The sequence below is a fragment of the Eucyclogobius newberryi genome, unplaced genomic scaffold (assembly GCF_026437365.1).
Source record: "Eucyclogobius newberryi isolate DKJ021-1_F unplaced genomic scaffold, fEucNew1.0.hap1 SCAF_20, whole genome shotgun sequence".
NCBI classification, from domain to species: Eukaryota; Metazoa; Chordata; class Actinopteri; order Gobiiformes; family Gobiidae; genus Eucyclogobius; species Eucyclogobius newberryi.
The window spans coordinates 7196798-7211358 of record NW_027315835.1 but is presented as its reverse complement, the minus strand read 5'-3'; the positions used below and the strand labels follow the sequence as shown (position 1 = coordinate 7211358).

The 14561-nt window shown below is 45.4% G+C and overlaps 2 protein-coding genes and 1 pseudogene across 2 annotated transcripts in view; 2 read left to right on the top strand and 1 right to left on the bottom strand.

Moving 5' to 3' along the window:
* Positions 1 to 14561, bottom strand: part of lhpp (phospholysine phosphohistidine inorganic pyrophosphate phosphatase) — a 420402-nt gene that overhangs the window by 114007 nt on the left and 291834 nt on the right. The window lies entirely within an intron of this gene.
* LOC140369475 (5-hydroxytryptamine receptor 3A-like) lies at positions 1068 to 9029 on the top strand (annotated as a pseudogene).
* On the top strand, positions 13103 to 14484 carry LOC140369474 (E3 ubiquitin-protein ligase TRIM39-like). Its single transcript, XM_072456821.1, has 2 exons — positions 13103 to 14037; positions 14088 to 14484. The coding sequence occupies exons 1-2, from the start codon at positions 13103 to 13105 to the stop codon at positions 14482 to 14484; spliced, it is 1332 nt and encodes a 443-aa protein (XP_072312922.1).

Below are 14561 nucleotides of genomic sequence, written 5' to 3'. Positions count from 1 at the left end.
GGTTTAGTCCTGGTTTAATCCTGGTTTAGTCCTGGTTTATTCCTGGTTTAGTCCTGGTTTATTCCTGGTTTAGTCGTGGTCTAGTCATGGTTTAGTCATGGTTTAGTCATGGTTTAGTCCTGCTTTAGTCCTGGTTTAGTCCTGGTTTAGTCCTAGTTTAGTCCTGGTTTAGTCCTGATTTATTCCTGGTTTATTCCTGGTTCAGTCCTGGTTTAGTCCTGGTTTAGTCCTGGTTCATTCCTGGTTTAGTCCTGGTTTAATCCTGGTTTAGACCTGGTTTAGTCCTGGTTAAGTCCTGGTTTAGTCCTGGTTTAGACCTGGTTTAGTCCTGGTTTAGTCCTGGTTAAGTCCTGGTTTAGTTCTGGTTTAGTCCTGGTTTAGACATGGTTTAGTCCTGGTTTAGTCCTGGTTTAGTCCTGGCTAAGTCCTGGTTTAGTCCTGGTTTAGTCCTGGCTAAGTCCTGGTTTAGTCCTGGTTTAGACCTGGTTTAGTCCTGGCTAAGTCATGGTTTAGTTCTGGTTTAGTCCTGGTTTAGACATGGTTTAGTCCTGGTTTAGTCCTGGTTTAGACATGGTTTAGTCCTGGTTTAGTCCTGGTTTAGTCCTGGCTAAGTCCTGGTTTAGTCCTGGTTTAGACCTGGTTTAGTCCTGGCTAAGTCCTGGTTTAGTCCTGGTTTAGACCTGGTTTAGTCCTGGTTTAGTCCTGGTTTATTCCTGGTTTAGTCGTGGTCTAGTCATGGTTTAGTCATGGTTTAGTCCTGCTTTAGTCCTGGTTTAGTCCTGATTTATTCCTGGTTTATTCCTGGTTCATTCCTGGTTTAGTCCAGGTTTAGTCCTGGTTTAGTCCTAGCTCATTCCTGGTTTAGTCCTGGTTCAGTCCTGGTTTAGACCTGGTTTAGTCCTGGTTTAGTCCTGGTTTAGTCCTGGTTTAGACTTGGTTTAGTCCTGGTTAAGTCCTGGTTTAGTCCTGGTTTATTCCTGGTTTAGTCCCTCTCTCTCAGGGGGAGGGGCTCTAGTCTTCCCTCTTGGTTGCTCTGGATCAGAGTCAGTCTGGGCTGAAGCTTCATCATGGTCAGAGCTGTGATCTTCCTCCTCGTCGCTCTCACAGGTGAGACGCTCCGTTCTCTCATTTTACATGATTCATCAAAAACTTGTATTTTATGGTTTTAAGAGTGATCAATAATACAGTTGTCATAGAAATGTCTTGAATGTTCAAAAGTCCTCAAAATGGCGTCCATAGCAGTAAAATATGACTAAACCAGGACTAAACCAGGACTAAACAAGGAATAAACCAGGACTAAACCATGACTAAACCAGGACTAAACATTTATGCAACAGTTGAATTTTCTATATGAATTACAGAAGCACATTAAACTTTTCTTGTATTTGTGTAGGTCTGCCGCCTTCTTGTCGTCATGGCAACATCTTCCACAAAAAGATGTTCATCAATCTCATTTGCAGGTGTTTTATTGGCCAAAAACACCTCGACAAACCTCAAATGCGTCTTTTCTGTGCGAGTTAGAGCCCCATCTTTGTCCTGGTTTGGTCCTGGTTTAGACCTGGTTTAGTCCTTCTTTAGTCATATTATTAATAATAATAATAACTTTTATTTATATAGCGCTTTTCAGTGACCCAAAGACGCTGAACATATATAAAAAAGGGGGGGGGGGTATTTACAGACAGGGGGGACAACACGTACAGAACACATTAATATACAGATAAAATGAACAAGACAGAAGAAGTAGAGAGAAAAAGATGGGGATGTAACAGGGGGTAGAAGTGTAGGCAATGGGGTAGAGGAGGCTAGGGGTAGGGGAGGTCATAGGCTTGGGTGAAGAGGTATGTTTTTAGGCGGGATTTGAATGTTGTGAGTGAGGGAGAGTGGCGGACAGGTTGGGGGAGGGAGTTCCAGAGTCGGGGTGCTGTTCGGGAGAATGCTCTGTCGCCAAAAGTTTTGAGTCGGGATGTTGGTGCAGTCAGGGTGAGAGAGGAGGAGGATCGGAGAGCTCGGGTGGGGCGGTGGGGGATGAGGATTCATGGGGTTCAGTCATATTTTTCTGCTATGGACGCCATGTGTCAGTACAAATTCAAATAAAAGAGTAATTAGGCTACAGACTTTGCCTTGGATTTGAAAATGTCATGTGTGGTAATGATCTCGGCGACACGGGCTCCGCGCCGCCATCGCACCGTCGCCGACCTCTTTCCTTTCCGTCTCTCGTCGCCGCAGATCTGGTCCGGTCCAGGTCCGTCTGTTCCTATCAGGACGTTCTGGACCATCTGAACATGACCACGAGTAACGAGGTCTTCAGACTGAGCCGCCCCGTGCTGGACCACACCACGCCCACGCGCGTAAGCCTCAGCATCGTGCTCTACTCCATCCTGGCTCTGGTACGCGGGACGGGGGGGGCGTCGGTTCGGGTTTGGGGGGAGAAAAGGTTCCAAAGGTTCCAAAGGTTCCAAAGGTTCCAAAGGTTTCAATGGTTCCAAAGGTTCCAAAGGTTCAAAGGTTCAAAGGTTCAAAGGTTCCAAAGGTTCCAAAGGTACCAAAGGTTCCAAAGGTTCCAAGGTTCAAAGGTTCCAGAGGTTCCAAAGGTTCTCGGATCTCGACACAGTAAAGGGTAAAGAGTCCAAAAAGAGCCATAAAAGTCCCATTTAGTCCAAAGTTGTCCAATTTGTCCTTGTCCGTCCAGTCCTTGACCGTCAGTTCAGTTTGTGCCGTCCGTTTCTTTCTCAGTTTCCTACCGCCAAAAGTACCTTCCAAAAGTATCCGTTTACTGTGTCCATGGCAGGAGTTTTGAGGCCAGAGTACATAGTTTGAAATTGCGTGGGTTTTTCAATCTGAAGGATGTTGCCTGAGTTTAATCGCTTTTATTACCTATTTTTGGTTAAGAAAGTCTAAATGACAACCTCCCCTCAGTCCACAATAGCGTCATAAGACCATGGCAGAAACTAAAACACTGCTGCTCAAAACCATTTGCGTAACTTTGAAAATCACAAAAAAAAAATCTCAAACAGTGTCCAGATGAAACCTTTGAAACCTTTCTCCCGGTGTAAACACAAGGATGTACTTTTTATGGCCTGATCTTGTGCCTTTAAGATATAGACGGACCGCTGATTGTACGCCAGAGTTTGAATGCCTTCTCTGTGCAGTTTTTTTCTGTAAAGTGGCTGTTTAGTTTCCCAAATGAATTTGGGAAATTAGTAACTCCCCCATTGAAAAAGCATTAGCGCTAACTCAAGGAACGGTACGAGGCTAACGGAACACAGCGTTTTGTTTGCATAGGGTTTATAGCAGGGGTTCTTAACCTTTTTTATCCAATTCCCCACTTTTTAGTGAGCCAACTCTCCATTTCCCACCACAGCATCGGTCTTTGACAAATTCGATTTTAACCCATGCAGTGTTTAGTACGTAAATATACGCTTTGCGCCATTTGTGCCATTTTGCGGCCCTTCATTTTTGTTTGCATTTATTTTATTTTTTACTAACAGTTATCACATGGAAATAAAATACATATGAAAAGATTTTTTATGTTTTTTTCCTCAATTTATTTGGCCCATAAAAAACATACAAAAAAATGCAACACTAGACGCATACAGGTTAATTATTACTTAATAATGGGAGCTCTGTTACACCAAGGAGAGACGCGACAGGAGTGAGTTTGCGGAGAGCCGCTGTTGACATTTCTAACACTGTTGTCACTTTTACCCAAACATGACTTACAATACTTCATATGTTGGTTGTTTTTGTTATTAAAACACTCTGTAAATGGTTGTGATTTGAAATTTGGTTGAAAATTTGGAAAAATTGGTTGAAATTGAATTTGAAATTGGTTAAATTTTGAAGCAGTGCTTCTTCTGTCCGATTCCCCACAGGTTAAGAACTACTGGTTTATAGCATCAAATAAAGTAACATAATTTCTTCCCTTTTGCAGATTGAGAAAACTCAGACATTTGTTCCTTTTGTCTGGGCCACAATGGTGAGTGAACATTCTGTCCTCCTTACACTTTATAGACTTATTATTCATTCTTAAAGGTACAGTATGTCACGTTTCTGGTGGAGGATCAGCCACCTATTGTTTAATGCCAGTGTTTGTTTGTTTGTTTGTTTGTTCAGAGTTGGAGAAACGAGCGCATTGAGTGGGACCCGGCTGAGTTCTGTGGAATCTCTCACGTCGCCGTCCCACGAGAGTTACTATGGGAACCAGACCTGTTCATCTACGAGGCGTAAAGAAAACTTTCATTTTTGTTTTAGGCTAGATTTAGTCAAATACCATATTTTCCGGACTATAAGTTGCACCTTTTTTCATAGTTGTGTCCAGGGTGCGACTTATACTCCAGAGCGACTTATATGTGATATTATTTGTTATTTTCACACTGACAACCATAAGAGGGCGCTCTAGGCTCTGAGCGACGCAGAAGAAGAATCTGCACTTCCTCTACCTCTGGAGTTTGTGGAGTTGTTTAGAAGTGACACAGAGGAAGAAGAATTCAATGGATTTAGTGATTTGGGGTAAAACTGATGCTTTGCTAAACTTGTTAGCATGTTCTTTATGCTATAGTTATCTGAATAACTGTTCATATGTTACGTTAACATACCAGACACTTACCACAGTTCTGTGCGTCATGTAGCTGAAGGTGTTAGCGTTAGCATACGTACACCTATTCACCATGTTCTCTCATCTGTTATTATTTTAAACTGCATTTCAAGATGAAATGTCTGTTCTTGGTCTTGGATTTTATCATACATTTCCTCAAAAAATGCGACTTATACATTTTTCTTCTTCTCTTTTATGCATTTTTTCGCTGGTGCAACTTATAGTCCGGAAAATACGGTAATTGTCTGTAATTTGAGGGTGCCAAATTTGTGGTCCACAAATCAGGACTAAAAAGTCCAGTTTTAGTCAAGGAAAATGTCATGCTTATTTATTATAGTTTTAGTGGACAAAACTCACCCTGTTCCTCTACGTCCTCTGTTCCTCTGCGTCCTCTGTTCCTCTACGTCCTCTGTTCCTCTGCGTCCTCTGTTCCTCTGCATCCTCTGCTGCTCTGCTCCTCTGTTCCTCTGCGTCCTCTGTTCCTCTGCATCCTCTGCTGCTCTGCTCCTCTGTTCCTCTGCATCCTCTGCTCCTCCGCATCCTATTTTCCTCTGCATCCTCTGTTAAATGGTCACATTTATATAGCGCTTTTCTACCGTCAAGGTACTCAAAGCGCTTTACATTAAGGAACCAGTCACCCATTCACTCACACATTCACTCACACATTCACTCACACATTCACTCACACATTCACTCACACATTCACTCACACATTCACTCACACATTCACTCACACATTCACTCACACATTCACTCACACATTCACTCACACATTCACACCCCAGATGTTCGCAGACACTGAGGGGCGAGTTGGGTTAAGTGTCTTGCCCAAGGACACAACGGCAGTATTCACATGAGGCAGCTGCGATCGCACCACCAACCTGCGGGCCAGTGGATCTGACCACTCTGACCGAGCGGGGAGTCGAATCGCCGACCTTTGGATCAGAAGACAAGCACTCTACCACTGAGCTACTGCCGTCCCTGTTCCTCTGTTCCTCTGCGTCCTCTGTTCCTCTGCGTCCTCTGTTCCTCTACATCCTGTGTTTCTCTGTATCCTCTGCTCCTCTGCATCCTCTGCATCCTCTGCATCCTCTGCGTCCTCTGTTCCTCTACATCCTGTGTTTCTCTGTATCCTCTGCTCCTCTGCATCCTCTGCATCCTCTGCATCCTTTGTTCCTCTGCATCCTCTGTTCCTCTACGTCCTCTGTTCCTCTGCATCCTCTGTATCCTCTGCTCCTCTGTATCCTCTGTATCCTCTGTTCCTCTGCATCCTCTACTCCACTGTATCCTCTGTTCCTCTGCGTCCTCTGTTCCTCTGCATCCTCTGTATCCTCTGCTCCTCTGTATCCTCTGTTCCTCTGCATCCTCTACTCCACTGTATCCTCTGTTCCTCTACGTCCTCTATTCCTCTGCATCCTCTGTATCCTCTGCTCCTCTGTATCCTCTGTATCCTCTGTTCCTCTGCATCCTCTACTCCACTGTATCCTCTGTTCCTCTACATCCTGTGTTTCTCTGTATCCTCTGCTCCTCTGCATCCTCTGCATCCTCTGCATCCTCTGTTCCTCTGCATCCTCTGTTCCTCTACGTCCTCTGTTCCTCTGCATCCTCTGTATCCTCTGCTCCTCTGTATCCTCTGTATCCTCTGTTCCTCTGCATCCTCTACTCCACTGTATCCTCTGTTCCTCTGCGTCCTCTGTTCCTCTGCATCCTCTGTATCCTCTGCTCCTCTGTATCCTCTGTTCCTCTGCATCCTCTACTCCACTGTATCCTCTGTTCCTCTACGTCCTCTATTCCTCTGCATCCTCTGTATCCTCTGCTCCTCTGTATCCTCTGTATCCTCTGTTCCTCTGCATCCTCTACTCCACTGTATCCTCTGTTCCTCTACATCCTGTGTTTCTCTGTATCCTCTGCTCCTCTGCATCCTCTGCATCCTCTGCATCCTCTGTTCCTCTGCATCCTCTGTTCCTCTACGTCCTCTGTTCCTCTGCATCCTCTGTATCCTCTGCTCCTCTGTATCCTCTGTATCCTCTGTTCCTCTGCATCCTCTACTCCACTGTATCCTCTGTTCCTCTGCGTCCTCTGTTCCTCTGCATCCTCTGTATCCTCTGCTCCTCTGTATCCTCTGTTCCTCTGCATCCTCTACTCCACTGTATCCTCTGTTCCTCTGCATCCTCTGTTCCTCTGCGTCCTCTGCATCCTCTGTTCCTCTGCATCCTCTGCTCCTCTGCATCCTCTGTTCCTCTGCGTCCTCTGCATCCTCTGTTCCTCTGCATCCTCTGTTCCTCTGCATCCTCTGTCTTCTCCATCAAGGCCATGTGCCTGAGGATCATTTCATCAAGTTTCAGGTTTCCATGGAGATACAATTCAATTGACCTCACGCCTGTCGACCATGAATCACTGTACAATGAGTTCAAATGACGTTTAGATGACGTGAGGAGTTATGAGTTGTGCAGGAGCAGAGGAGCAGAGGATGAAGGGTTTGGTTGTTTTCAGGACGGACAAAGACTCGTCTCCGAGGAACCCTTTTGTGGTGATGTTTCACAACGGGACGATTCATTCTGACGAGGACATGAAAGTCATCAGCTCCTGTAAGATGAACATGCACAAGTTTCCCTTCGACACTCAGCAGTGCAACCTGACTGTGGGCTCGGCCATTTACACAGGTGAGGGGCCAGGGCTAAGCACTCAGGACCCATACACAGGTGAAGGGCCTGGGCTAAGCACTCAGGACCCCCACACAGGTGAGGGGACAGGGTTAAGCACTCAGGACCCACACACAGGTGAGGGGCCAGGGCTAAGCACTCCTGACCCACACACAGGTGAGGGGCCAAGGCTAAGCACTCAGGACCCACACACAGGTGAGGGGCCAGGGCTAAGTACTCCTGACCAGGGCGATGGGTTGATGTATGACTGTGAGTCTGAAGCAGATTTATATTATATATTATTATATAAACTATTACATAAACACGTTCTCCAGAGATTCCAAACAGTCACAGGTCAAACAGCAAACTTCTCTCTCCCCAGACACTTCCTCCTTCAGTGGGTTGGGTCATAAACTGGACTGGGGGGAATAAAGTCACGTATGTTCTGATCTTGATAATGATCCTCTTCGTTTTCATGCTAAAGTCACTTCTACAGAGACAGTTTAAATCATAGGATCAGATGGGATCAATATGGCGATACTTCATATCATCTGTTATCATATCTGCTGTAATAACCCCTTCATTGATCCAGCTCGACTCTGATGCTCCCTCATCCGCCTGAAGAGTGGCTCCAGCTCCAGTCTCCCTCGCATCTGTGAGAGTCAGATCACTCCTTCATCTGGAACTCCTCCAGGTTTCTACTTTTTCCCAAGGAGTTTTTTTTTGTAGTTTTTCCTGGCCGAGAAGGAGAGTCTAAGGACAGAGGACTCTGGGACATCGTCCCTCGCACCACAGACATTGTTGATTCATTTTTCACTGTCGCCCTCAGAGGCAACTGTTGTGATTTTGGGCGTTACAAAAATAAATTGAATTGAATTGAATCATTACACTCCTGATGCCCCGCCCTCGTGTCCCTGCAGCCGACGAGCTGCAGCTGCGTCCGTCCCTGAACTCGTCCCGGATCACAGAGTTCACTCGGGAGCTGCTCAGGACTCAGGGCGAGTGGGAGTTTGTCCAACTCTCTGTGGACAACTTCAACTACAGCTACTCCGGGCGGGACTGGGAGACGCTGGTCTACACGGTACGAACCAGGGCAGGGCGGAGCGAAGCGGGCCTTTCCCTTTCCCCCTCATCTTTCTCTTTACCCCTCCTCTCTCCTCCTTCCCTTCCTCACACTTCTCTCCTCTCTCCTTCAGTTCACAGTGAAACGGCGCCCCCTGCTGCATGTTATAAACCTTCTCATCCCTGTCATGTTCTTCTTGGTGCTGGACTTGGGCTCGTTCTTCATCTCGGACCATCGCAGTGAGAAACTGGGCTTCAAAGTGACTGTGCTTTTGGCCATTTCTGTTCTGCTGCTGATCCTCAACGACATCCTGCCGTCCACCTCCAACGACACGCCGCTCATAGGCAAGGAATACTACCACTACTACTAATACTACTGCTACTAGTACTACTACTAACCCTACTAGGTTCTTTAGGCCTTCTAACATAATTCTACTGCAGCGTCTTTGATCAAACCGTGACAGTTTGGTAAAAATGTTAATAAGAAACTTAACACACAAATATAATGATTATATGACTATAATGGTGTTTTTGCACACATTTCAGGCAAAGCCATAACATGGAAGTAACAAAGTGTTTAAAGTACTTCAGAAATAAAGCTGGTGATCACATTTATTGTCTTCCTCCTCTCAGCGACCTACTGTATCGTGATCTTTGCCATGATGTTAATCAGTGTCCTGGAGACCATCCTGGTCACGTTTCTGATGGACAGGAGCCACAGGTGGGTCTGAAATATGGAGTATTGCGTTGTGTAGTGTAGGGCTAGTCAACATAAGGCCCGGGGGCAAATTCAGGCCCTCCGAGTGATTTAATACGCCCCCCCCGACCCAAATAATAATACAAATTTAATTTTGATTTTAAAAATGCTGTTTACTGGTTTAATTGTGGGTTAGCATTGGATTAGAGCTGGTTTGGTCTTGTGTTTAGTCCTTGTTTGATTCTGGTTAAGTCCTGGTTCAGACCATGGTTCTAGTCGAGTCCTAGTGTGATTCTGGTTCAGCGCTGGGGGGACAATTTTGCATAGAATTTGTCCTTTAATATGTAATGTTTCTGTCATAAATCATCACTCTACCTATGACAGGAGCCAGAAGAACCCGAAGAGCGAGCGGGCCCTCAGGAGCAGAGGTGAGTGCAAACTTTAGGGTGGAAATGCAGAAGGCTTCTGTGTCAAATTCATGTTCTGCCTTTGGGCGCCAACGACCTTCAGGGTCGTCTTCTATTTAATGTTTGTGGGTTTACAGATGACGGCAGTCTAAAGATGGCCGACGGCAGTCTAAAGATGGCCGATGGCAGAAATGACCCTGGTCCAATACAACACGAGCTTCTGTGCATCTCTGACGAGGTAAAGCTGTGGTAGTTGTAGTAGTAGATGTATAACTTATAGTCGTTTTTGTGGAAGTAGTAGTAGTTATAGTAGTTGTAGAAGTATAGTTTTTGTATTTACTGTTAGTCAAGGCTATTCAGTTATATTTTCAGATTTTCTGGAGGGCCATTGTCTGGGGCCCGGAACTGCAAAACTGCACCACAATTTTATATTTTACATCCAACATCCACAAACAACTCACAAATTACTAATAAATCAAAGCTGAAAGTAAATCAAAATTATTACTAAATTACTCTGTGACTAAACCCAGAGTTAATCAATAACCAGATTTGAACCAGATCAGATCCAGGACTAGACCAGGTTTAAACCTTTAGACCTGTAGGTTTTAGGCTTAAAGGCGGTATGGACGATTTTTCGGCGATTTGAGAACGCAGGCAGAAGTGCGCATGCGCACTCCCCCGTGCGGACTGATACAACACACACGTGCGTTTGTTTATTAGCGCAACGGAGCGCATCGCATCTCTCGTCTCCCGTAGATTTCTGTCCACTTCTGCGTCAGCTCGAACTGTCTTTCTCCGTCTTCCCGTACACTGAGGGAACTATATTATGATAGATCCATGCGCTTAGGCACGCGGAAACGTGGGCACGAACCGCACGCGGCTGCAGGTGAGCGATAGGTGCGTTTTATGATTGATACGTGGCAGGACAAATGATTTATCCACGCCACGAGGAAATATGATAAAAAAATTTAATGAAAAAAATCGTCCATACCACCTTTAAGGTGTGATTTTTGGACCTTGAACACGACCATAAAACTATAAAACCACAAAATCTTAACCAGGACAATAAGGCTTTAAATAAATTACATTACAACATCTGGTGCAACTGATGGTAAAAGTTTAAAGTCAAATCTGGCCTAAAACTGTTTGGTTTAGCTGCGACTGAAAGGATTTTATTTATTCTTCTCTTTCATGTCTTTATCTATTTTGTGATTCTTGTCTTGTGTACGAGCGAACAAATAAACTTGCCTTGAACAGCTGCAGCAGTAGAAGTAGTACTTACTGTACTTCTAATACTGTAGTAGTGGTGTTCTAATACTGTAGTAGTAGTGATAAATACTGTTATAGTAGTAGTATGAATCCTCTGTGGAATAGCGCCCCCTGTTGATCGTCATCCACTTGCTTCCTCTGTGTCCTCAGTCTGACCCCAGCCTGAAGTCCTCAGAGTCCCACATCCTGGTCTCCATCCTGGACCAGTTTCATCAGCTGCAGAGGTCCGTGAGCGAGCGGCACGAGCCGCACGCGCACGGCTCAGTCTGGGCCAAACGCATCAACGCCGCCTTCTTCGCCCTCTACGTCCTGTGGGTGGCGCTGTTCCTGCCCTTCATGTACAGACAGTGGGTCAGCTCCTAGACCGGCGTGGAACAAAGTACTGAAGTAAAAGCACTTACAGGGGGCACATTTTGTCAAACGTCTTCAGAACTCGTACATACACAGTGTGGCTAATGCTAAGTGTGTCCTGTATGCTAAATGTGTACTGTTTGCTAAGTGTGTGCTAGTTTCTAAGGTTCAATCATGTTTGTAGATTTGTGGCACTTGGTGAAATAAAACACATTTTTTGTTGTCAAATTGTAGTAGTTATTATTGTCCACATTGTCGGAAACATGCAGCTCGACTTCTTCCATGCTCTGGTTACTCCTGCTGCCTTCAGCTCAGCGGCTCCTGCAGCAGATACGGCCCACGGCAGCTAACAACCAGCTCTAAGAGAACACGCTGCACTTTGCGTCTTATTTCACACATCATGAGCAATAACTGATGATTACTTATATTCCCTCCTCCTTCCATTGCAAAGAAGTCGTGAAAATCTTTATCTGGGCCGGCAGGACACCGTTTCTCTGGCGATGAGGGAGTGCGGTTTGCTAGCCATGTTAGCCTCATTAGCTTTGTTAGCTTACAATGCGTGCAGTTTTCCAATGGGGCCGTGGACCATACTGTTACCAGACTTGTGTCTTCCTTGTTCTTCTTCTTTGGGATTAAGTGGGTCAAACGATGATTTTAAAGTCGGGTTTTGCAGCAGCGGTGTGAGTGCGTCAGCCTAAAGCGCCGCCATAACCAACAGTAAAATGTGCTTTATTATTGTTGTGAGGGCACAAACAATCAAATGGATATAAGTATAAAATGTCATCATAACAGTGACTTTCCTGAGAAGATTGTCGGATTGTCCACAAATGTATCAGCTAAGATGTGTGAATGTGCATCTGTTCACAACGCTACATTCATCTGCACAAACACTTCAAATAATAAAACTATTGATACTGAAATATGACTCAAAGTGGATCTCCCTGTTATCTCTGTCTGTGATATAACGAGGCACTAATAAACTGACCTTTGGACCTTTTACAACATTCAAAGTGACCAGAGCTTTGCAACGAGAAACAGCTCTACACAAGAACAGCTTTTGACCAATGAAACTCAGTCGTTCACATCTGAACGTTTACAATAGTGGTCCCCAAACTACGGCCAGTGGACAAGTTACAAGTTACAGGTCAAATCTTGCGTGTAATTTATAGTAATTCATTAGTTCACACAAACACACCATATTTTCCTGGCCCGGCCCCTCGGCCAAATTTTAGAACCCAATGTGGCCCTCGAGTCAAAAAGTCTGGGGACCACTGATTTACAACATTTACAGCAGTTTTTCAGGCTGGAGCGTCTTTAGAAGGAGCCACGAGATTATCATTCACCTTTATTCAAAAGGATTTGTACAAGAAGTACTTTCAATACTTCATTTCTAGTGTGAATACTTAAGTACTTCAGAGCAAGACCCAAACTTACAAAAGGACTGACAGATAAAGGCGTTTGCTCAGAAGCACCTCAGCGGCTTCAAACCCTCAACAATCTGCTCCAGCACAGGTCAGTGTTACTAGGCCCACTACTATTACTGCTATTACTACTGCTACTACAACTACTACTACTATTGGTGGTGTAGTTTGGTACTTGGTCCTGCTCCAGGTCCATTTCTCTTCTGCTTCACACACTTACACTGTGATTCTCACTCTTATTTTTATTTAATACCACTAAAGAGAAAACTTCTGCTGCTGCTGTCAATCCTGCACTTTATGTCACCACTTCTTTCATTCAACTCAACATTAGTTTGTCAAATATCAAAATAAACTGCAATAAATGTCATTTCTGTGGAAGTGAAAGTCAAACTTAAAGTCCTCCATTTTGTCTTTGTTCTTTTTCTCTTCAAATGTGGATCTGGAACAGTTTTTACTCATGAAAATTCAAAAGTTTATTAAAATTTAATGTCAAACTGTGAAACTGGAGCAGAATGTAAAGAGGATTTAAATCTATCGATATACTTTTACAAAATTATCCAAGGTCTGGACTCAGTTCAGTTTTCGCTCTTTTGGTGTTTGACTTTTCTGATGGAAAAGACTGATTTTAGAGTGACTGATGTTGCCTTTGTGTTTCAGAGATGTCCTCCACAAGTGTCTGCTCTGAGCCCAAGCTGAAGGCCCTGAAGTCCTGCCTGGTCTGTCGGTCCTCGTTCTGTGAGACCCACCTCCAGCCTCATCTCACAGTCTCTGGGCTGAAAAGACACCAGCTGATGGAGCCTGTGGAGAACCTGGAAGACCAGATGTGCCCCAAACACCAGCGCCCCCTGGAGCTCTTCTGTGGCACTGACCAGAGCTGTGTCTGTTCCCTGTGTGTTCTAGAGCACAAGAACCATGAGCTGTTGTCTCTGGAGGAGGCGTGTGAGAGCAGGAGGTCCTCTCTGCTGCACACTCAGGCTCAGAGCCAGCACATGGTGGAGCAGAGGAGGCTGAAGGTCCAGGAGATCCAGCGCTGTGTGGAGCTCAGTGACACAGAGGTCCACAGAGAGAGGGCTGTGGGGCTGCAGGCCTTCACTGATCTCATGCAGTCTGTTCAGAGGCGTCAGGACCGGTTCTTAGAGGAGCTGCAGGAGAAGCAGAGCCGGAGCCACAAACGAGCCCAGGAGCTGGTGCAGCAGCTGGAACAGGAGATCTGTGAGCTGGAGAAGAGCAGTACTGAGGCGGAGCGGCTCTCACGCTCTCAAGACCCCCTCCACTTTCTACAGAGCTGCCCTGCACTCACGCCCCCTGCTGGGCTGAAGGAGTGGAGCAGCGTGAGCTTTGAGCCGGAGACGTGTGAGGGCAGTGCAGCCCGGGCTCTGTCTGAGCTGGAGAAACATCTCTCTGAAAACTTTAACAAAGTGTTTAAACAACTGGCCTCAGAGTCTAACAGGGCCGAGCTGAAGAGAGTGCTTCAGTTTGTGGCGGACGTCACTCTTGATCCAGACACTGCTCATCCTGATCTCGTTCTGTCTGAAGATCTTAAACAGGTTCATGACACTGATATGGAGAAGGAGCTCCCAGATTCTCCTCTGAGGTTTGATACTGGCCTTGTGTCCTGGGAAAGCAGAGTTTCTCCTCAGGCAGGTTTTATTTTGAGATTCAGGTCAAAGGGAAAACAGCCTGGACTTTAGGAGTGGCCCAAGAGTCCATCAACAGGAAAAGAGTGATCCATCCGAGTCCTAAAAATGGATTCTGGTGCATCAGGTTGAGAAACAAAGATCAGTACTTGGCTTGTACAAACTCTTCTGTCGGTCTGTCTCTGCAGCGAGCTCCTCAGAAGGTCGGGGTGTTTGTGGACTATGATGAGGGTCTGGTCTCCTTTTATGATGCAGATTCTGCAGATCTTCTCTTCTCCTTCAGCAGCTGCTGCTTCAGGGAGAAACTGTTTCCATATTTCTGTCCCAGTCCCGATTACAGAGGTTCAAATTCTGCTCCTCTGGTCCTCACTGCATTGGAGCCTTTCACAGGTCAAAGTGACTAAGAACAAGAATAAAAGTTCTGAACTTCAGTCAAATGTAACTGTGGATGCTTTTGATTCAATTTTGCACTGAAAGTACA